This window comes from Tinamus guttatus, unplaced genomic scaffold (assembly GCF_059628265.1).
Source record: "Tinamus guttatus ecotype Peru unplaced genomic scaffold, ASM5962826v1 Tinamus_guttatus_pri_ptg000639l, whole genome shotgun sequence".
NCBI lineage: Eukaryota > Metazoa > Chordata > Aves > Tinamiformes > Tinamidae > Tinamus > Tinamus guttatus.
The window spans coordinates 4542590-4550389 of record NW_028289173.1 but is presented as its reverse complement, the minus strand read 5'-3'; the positions used below and the strand labels follow the sequence as shown (position 1 = coordinate 4550389).

General features: G+C 38.9%; 1 protein-coding gene across 1 annotated transcript; it reads right to left on the bottom strand.

The window, feature by feature from the left end:
* Positions 1-1011: 1011 nt before the first annotated feature.
* LOC104578836 (leukocyte elastase inhibitor) lies at positions 1012-6929 on the bottom strand. The gene is made up of 6 exons (XM_010226412.2): positions 6743-6929; positions 5112-5249; positions 4069-4186; positions 3289-3431; positions 2242-2409; positions 1012-1530 (listed from the first exon to the last, which is right to left on the bottom strand). Exons 1-6 carry the CDS (start codon positions 6908-6910, stop codon positions 1129-1131), a joined length of 1137 nt encoding a protein of 378 aa, XP_010224714.2. The 5' UTR covers positions 6911-6929; the 3' UTR covers positions 1012-1128.
* Between the last annotated feature and the right edge of the window lie 871 nt (positions 6930-7800).

The window sequence follows — 7800 nt, the reverse complement described above, 5'->3', positions numbered from 1 at the left end:
TATCTTTAGCTCATTGAAGTTATAATTTCATCCTTCGTTCTCAATTAAAACGTCTCATCCTGAAAATTACCAGGCTTTGTGCTTTGTGAGACATATGGTCATTCAGTAGTTCTGAAAATAATATCCTTTGTAAAAGCATTTAATATTTTTCAATTATTTATCTAATATTTTTAACAAATGTCAAATGTTACTAATACTTAAGTCATTTAATATAAGCTGTTATTCTCTCCCTTTCCCTTTAACTGCTGGCCAATGAGTTGTTAGATTTACAGGGGCGGCTGATGGTTCACAGCAGAAATCTGTTCAGATCCCATAAGCTGTTCCTCTGTGATCAGGCTGGTTTTTGTCTGTATTCCCACTTATTCTGAACCTCGTACAGCCTCCTACTGGCTTTCTTTGGAGCTGTAAAATGTTATTTTTGTACTCTGGAAGAATAATTTTTTTGCAGACATATGAAAAAGTCTTTATTTATAGCTTGAAGACAAGATTATTATACAGTTCACACTTTAAAAAAAAAAAAAAAAAAAGATTGTGCCCAAGTCAGAACTGAGGTTGTCCAGGTAAATGCCAGCAACGAAAGGACACAGGCAAACAGTGACCAGACTTTGCCAAAGTAGCCACATGTTTTCAGCAACTACAAGACTAGTAGACTATAAAATTTAAAAACTGCTTTAAAGACCTCCCCGAAAGATATAATTCATGTTTTATCCTCCTCATACAACAGTAACGTTACATGTTTTCTAGCTCATGACTGGAAGGGGTTATATTGCTTAAATAGCTTAATCCTTTCTCTAATAATAGATGTCTCTGAACAAATGTAGAAATCTGGGCAAGGAGACATACGGACTGATGTCCGTATGTACGGACATACATACTGTGTCTTACATGCACAGAAGTATTTCCATTGCTAGCCCAAGTTCAAAGGAAGATTCTTTTGCCCATAGCTAATATTTTCCTAGGGATTAAAAGTGCTCTATAAGACCAGGAACTGCAGGACGGAGTCTTAGTGAAAGCTACCAAGAGCTCAGGGACAGGAGCATAAGATTTATACATAAAAACCCAACTTGTCTGGGAGCAAAGCTTTCCCTGATTGGAGGAGGAATTAGGAAGCAGATAGTAAGTTCTCCTTTATGGAGAAGTATATCTGCCAAGGAAGAGTATGCTTTGTGTCGGGTTGTGTCGGATGAAGAAAATGAAAGGATGATCAGCATTGAAATCCTCTTCCATCACCATGCAAAGCATGGCAAAGCCAGCAGTGGCAGCTGCAGCTTCTGTGCCTTCCTCATTCACTTCTACAAAAGCCTTGTGGACGATTTTAGACAGAAAGAGGTCACGTGCCTCTGACATTCCTGACAAGTCAGCCTTGCCGCTGTCAAACACATCCAACAAGCCCATAGCAGATAAATGCAGTTTAAGGTCATAGCTTTCTTCTAGCTTGAATTTCGGCAAATGCACATTGACATCAGTGGAGTACAGATGCTGTGGACGGGTCCATTCCTGAAGCTTCTCAAAGGTGAGCTGCTTTTCCAGCTAGAATTGCAAACAGAGAGATCATCAGCTATTGCTAGCGGAGAAATATCTCAATTCCCGTAACATTTATGGTGCTTTACAGAACACTATTCAACTACAAAGTCTCTACAGAAAAATGACTGCACTCATATCGTTTCTAGTACCTCACAAATCAAATGAACGCTATTAAAATTAGGGAAATTGGTGCAGTCTCCATCTAACATGGAGGTTTATTTCTGGTTGCACTTTAGGGAAGGGAGTAACATGTACCGCAAGCAACCAAAAAGTTATTCCAATGGTTTCATCTAACTCAGTGTAACTATATAATTAACAGTCAATAACAAAGGTAATTATCAGAGATCTCCACGAAGCTGACGCATCCCTGGTCTTTTAAAGGCTAAGAAAATAAGATTTTCAAAGTTTATGATAGTCCATAAATAACAAAATAACATAAATAACAAGGAGGCAAATTAAGACTTCTAGTTAACTATCTTTAAGTTATCTCCCTCATAGATGTGCTCTGCAAGCCAAATATCACACGCGTGCCAGCTACAAAATCAGAAAGCTATCTCCCTTCCTCATGCAGTGCATGCATGTATTTTCTTACAAAAATATTCACAGAGCATTATCTAAAAATATGCTTGCTGGATAAAGGAGCTTTAAAAGGTTCATTGAGGCTTTCATTTTGAATGGCTTTAATTTTAAATAACTGCATCAGGTTGGAAAGGTCACCTCCTGCAGCCCAGTCGAGTCGTCTTCGATATTATTAGGTAACAAGATGATCATACTAAGTTCTCGTCCATCATAGGGCAGCTCTAAAATACGGGTCTTCATTTCAGAGATGTAACCAAAATGGAATTTCTCTTTCTGATACATCATTTTTACAGTCTTTTGTTCATTCTGGCTGGTTAAAAGGTAGAGAAAAGAGCAGTTAACAGTAATTTGAGAAGTGATAGGGAACACCCAAGCCAAAAATCAAATCTTTAGGTATTCTACTAATAACCAAGATCAAAACAAATCTTGCAACCCTCCATTCTCCATCATATCACATAAGTTAAAAACCTTCTTCATCAGATTTCTGACAACAGGGTTAATTGTTTTTTTTTTTTGGAGACAAAATGATATACAAATGCTACATGACTGTTTGGTTTTCCAAACATTAAATAACTGCATTCAAAATACAAATGCTAAGTGACTATGTCTGGTTTTCCTTTGGCTTCTCTAGCTCAACCACTGCAGAAATTGGGACAGAGTATCTTTGACCTGCTGTGCCTTTATTGGACTCTCCTGTCTTTTGCTTCACTATCAAAAAAAAAAAAAAAAAACAGGGAGTGTGTTAAAGTCAATGAAGATCAACTCCATTCAGCAGAAGGCAGATGACTATATACAATACCTTGTAAAGCTGTTGCATAAATGTAATACAAAGCAAGAGAATGGGGCTCAACTAAAATGCCTAATAACTTGCTAAACTGCCATTGCATATAGTCACAGTCTACAGCAGGGCATGAATAGGTAAACTCTGCTCGACATATGTTCCTAGTTTATGCATGGAAAGTCTTCCTGATACCATTTCAATAAACACTACAAGAATAAAGAGCTTGTTGAATACAGAAAAATACAAAAACATATGAAAACTTTCGGCAGAACTGAAAATATTCATGGAAGTATTTCCATTTATATTTGCTTTTTAAATCTGATTTGTAAATTAAGCTTAATTTCAGGACCAACATTATTTGACAATTCCATTAGATATGCACTACCAAGATGGATCTATTTTACCTTATTTAACCAAAATGGCATGTCAGCAGTATTAGCTTCTTTAAATTTCTTTGCCCAGTTCCCTTTGAAATAAATAGCATTCACCAGTACAAGCCTAGTCAGGTTATTAACTGAGCCTTCGGACAGCAGATTAGGGATTTTACCTTCAGAAGGAGAGGGGAAAAAAGTCACAACAAAAGCTTACATGTTGACTACATATGAAACATCCCTAATGCCATAGAAATAATAGAAATGGGAAACTCTATTTCTCTGATAAAAAATATACTCTAGGACCAGTCTTTTTAATCCATCACACTTTTCCGTTGTACACACTGCTGTCACTTTGGATATACAGTAATTTGATGAAAAGATATTGTTTTCAGTTTGAACTGTCACATGTTCAGACGTTCAATCTCTGAAGATTCGGTTCTCATTATCGATCTAGAAAGAAGCCAATGAGGACAACTCACTGCAACTAACGACACGAGAGCTAGGGTATACCTAAATTTATGATCACTGGATGTAGAAGCATGTATGTTATTGATCAGCTTACATGAAACAATTCCCTAACGCAGGGGTATAAACCTATTTTCAGGTGTTTCTTCTGCATTTATTGGCCTTAATGCACAAAAATGGAAATATCACTGAACCTATGTAGCCATTTAAATGTCTTGCTTAGGTACTCTCTTGTTGTGTGTCTAAGTCGAGCAATTGAGTATCTCAGGGCAAAATGAAACTGCTTTAAAAACAGCAGGAAATAAAAACTATTCCTACTCCCAAGACATAACCAAAATAACTTACCTGCAGTCTGCTCCTCTACCCACTTGTTAACTTCCTTTTGGGCTTCATCATAAGCCTGAAGAAAATCAACTGTAGCCAAATCAGCTCCATAAAATCTCCGAGTATTGGCCAGGAAATCCTAGATTTTGGAAGGATAAGAAATAGCTTTCATTGCCTATAGATAAGAAAATGTCTCTTTATGATGCAGATAATGTCCAGGTCAGAGAGTCCATCACCGTCCCAGAGGTGGGGTCCTACCACGGCCCTGCTTTCCGTTCGTGTCAGAGCAAGCCTCCTAGTGCATCTGCCACGCGTACCCGCAACGCGGTGCTCGCTATGGGCATTCTGCCCTGTCACTGCACTGAAACCAGCTGCCACAAGATGCCTAGAAGCTTCTGACAAGGGTATAAGCAGCAATTTGCCCTGAGAGGGCTCTTCATGCCAAGGTACAATCTTCTCGTTAAGGGACATGTTGGGGGTTCCCTCCCAGATAAATAAGATGGTTTCAACAATATACCTACTATGGGTAGGGTAAAGTTGCACCCTAATACCGAAAATCATTAAAAGCTACTGGCAACAGATTTGGATTCCGCATTGAACGAGTAGGATGTTATGAGAGTTATTTTCCTGCTCTGAACTGAGGCAACTGCCTATTCACTTGGGCCCAAGAGCAGCAGAACTATGTGAAGAAAAGGCATTTTCCTGAGTAACATCCTTTGGTAAAGATGCACAGGTGCACACAGATATAGACATATGCACATATGTGACAGTTCAGTCTGCTGCCCAGCAACATTTACAAATATGCCTATATACAGAAGTATTTTTACTTTACATACATCCAAATGGCTGCAAATACATCTTTTTAATAAATCAGGGACATGTGAATTGCACAGCTAACTAAAGGAGAGCCAAAAGTAACAATGCTTACATTTACATCTGTTCTAGTTTTAGTTGTATTTTTTTTTTTGACATGGTGTGTTCTGTAGATAGGAAAGGAACTGATGGTTGAGTTTCAAAATTTCCTACAGGGTTCAACCACGCAGTTACATTCTGCACAAACATACCAGCAAAAAACTGTACGACTTCTCTCCAAAGAGACGACTGGCAAGACGTAAGAGATAGGGAGCATCCATGTGATTAATATCAGCAGTCAGAGTCTGAAATCTTGAATGAATATCTTTGACCTGGTCCAAATGAAGTATCTGAAACAGAAGAAATCAACCAGCTGCTGCTAATGCTGTTTTTAAAACAATGTACATTATATCTATAGGATGTGTCTGAACAGTCAGGTAGCCAGGCTGAAGAGCGGGAAGAAAAAAAGAGGCTGGGAGTTATTAGAGATTTCAGTAAGCCTAAGAATCAATTAATCTGTTTTTTAGTGTTAGTTTGCCTGTATCAGCAATAGAGAAGAGAAAACCTAGGCAAGGACATTTGCATTCAAATTTATATCATATTTCTCAATATGGAAATCTGCTGTGGTACATGCACTGAATGCAAAGGAAATGTCCTCATTCTATCTCTGGGTTTAGCTCTAGTCTAATTGCCCACAATAAGTGAGGCGATGAACATATGAACAGTTGAGCAAGAACAGCAACACCCTGCAATAGGACTGTAACCACAAAAACAAATTTCTCTATGATCGTAAACAACCCTTGACAGTTTATCAGCCACTGCCTCCTTAATAGACATATTTTCCTAAGCATTAGGGTACGAAAGCATGCATTACTGAAATTCACTGTGTTGGAATGCATATTTTTCAAAGCTTTTTTGTATTATTTCTGCTCTCAGTATGTTGATCCTGGGTGGGGCTGTCAGTTTGGTTATATGGTGTGAGAAAGTAATTTTACTGTCCTATTCAGTAAGCCCAGCATTGCGTAATAGTATAGGACAGTTCCTCCTAAAGTCCACAATACAAAGGTGAAATTATTCATAGACAAATATATCATGATAATTGCAAACATAATTCTCCCATACTTCTTCACACGGACAGACAGCAGCTTAACAAAATGAGAAGCAGTAGTGACTGAGCTCCTTTCATGCAGCAGGCCTCAGGGGAAAGTAGCACACTCCCCTGCACACCGTTTTTGCCTTTTGTAGTCAGTTCTGAGAAATCCTTGACCATTAAAAGAATAATACATTTAAAGACAGATGCTATTTGCTCCAGATTTCAACCAGGCAGTGCAATGTGGAAGGGCTGATGAAGCGAGTTCACAGCAAAACTGAAAGTAAACTTTTTTTTTTTTTAAAAAAACTATGCCTGGTTAACATACAACTATTATAAGAATAGGATCAGCTCCTTAAAGATACCTGGGGCCCTAGCTCCTATTGCAGTCTTAGATATTAAAAGGCCTTGACAATGGCAATTGCGTCAACTAAGGAGAGCTGTATTATTAATATTAATATTAAATAATAATATTAATCTAATATTAATATTAAAAGACACATATTTGAAACATATCTGATGATATTGACATGGTTAACTCTCCAAGAACTGAAGAACGGCCATGGCAAGACAGAAAGAGAGCTCTGAAGCAGGGCAGGCAGAAGATACTGGCAAAAACAGGTCAAAGAAGACTCAGGGAGCATGACAAAATAATATTACATTTACTATTCTTTCTTTTTCTTTCTTCCAAAAAAACAGAGTTATCTATTTTAATATAATAAAATAAAGCAAAAGAGAAAAATGTTTGCTAACCTTCAGCATCTGGGCCTCTGTGTTACCTCTGGCCCCTAAAACGACCATGGCCAGAGCAGCAGAAACACTGATGGGTGAGAAGAAAACATTTCCTGTTGGGTTGGCCTCACTAACTCTTCTGAACAGGTCGAGTGCAAATCTGCAGTTGGCATTGCTCAAGTTCTCCATGGTTACAGCTGAAAAATAAAACATTCAGTAAGGACTCCAGGAAACACTCTACAAAATCCAATGCTTAATGAGTCATAAAGTAACTTGTTTAATCAAATATGTAGGGATAGTGAAGATTTTACTGTCGATGAATCATCGTCCTTCATCCAAAAAAGAAACAAAAAGTGAAGTCACAGACACACTAACTTTGAAGATATTATAACCAAAAAAGTACTTGACTTCTACCTTGAAATGGGAAGCATGTGCACTGGCAGGATTGTGAATTTATCTCTCTTCTCCACAAACCCAGCACACTCAAGAAAGCTCCGTCATGAAGCTTTCTTCCAGTTTCTTCCAGTGGCCATGGTTTTGGTTTAACTGAAGGCAATGCAACTGCCAGTGAAAGCAGAGGTGAAATGCAGACCAGGGCTGATAAGCATAACCCGAGCACAGATTCATTTTGGTGGGAGCTTCACCACCCCGGCAGGCCAAGGCTGGAGACAGTAATACAGGATGGTTGAGGTTGGAAAGGACCTCTGAGATCATCTATTCCAACCCTTCCATTGCTCATGCCAGCTCACCCAGAGCATGTGGCCAGCACCTTGTCCAGGTGGCGTTTAAATATCTGCAAGGATGGAGATTCCGCAACCTCTCTGGGCAGCCCGTTCCAGCGTTCAGTCACCATTCCAGCAAAGGAGTTTTTCCTTACATTCAAACAGAACTTCCAGTGTTTCAGTTTGTGCCTGTTCCCTCTCATCCTATCTCTGCACACGACTGAAAGGAGTCTCACCCCATCTATTTATACCTTTGCTTAAGGTATTTATACACACCAAAAGATTCCCCCTTGGACGTCTCCTCTGCAGGCTGAAGAAGCCCAGAGCTCCCAGCCTCTGCTCAGAGGAGAGACGCTC

Bases quoted from the DNA above. Each gene is read 5' to 3' on its own strand.
- LOC104578836 (XM_010226412.2), bottom strand. From the start codon at position 6,910: ATGGAGAACTTGAGCAATGCCAACTGCAGATTTGCACTCGACCTGTTC. The intron at 5,250-6,742 runs GTTAGCAAACAT...CTTCTGTTTCAG, and splicing joins CAGAGGCCCAGATGCTGAAG to ATACTTCATTTGGACCAGGT. The intron at 3,432-4,068 runs GTAAGTTATTTT...CTCCTTCTGAAG, and splicing joins GGTAGAGGAGCAGACTGCAG to GTAAAATCCCTAATCTGCTG.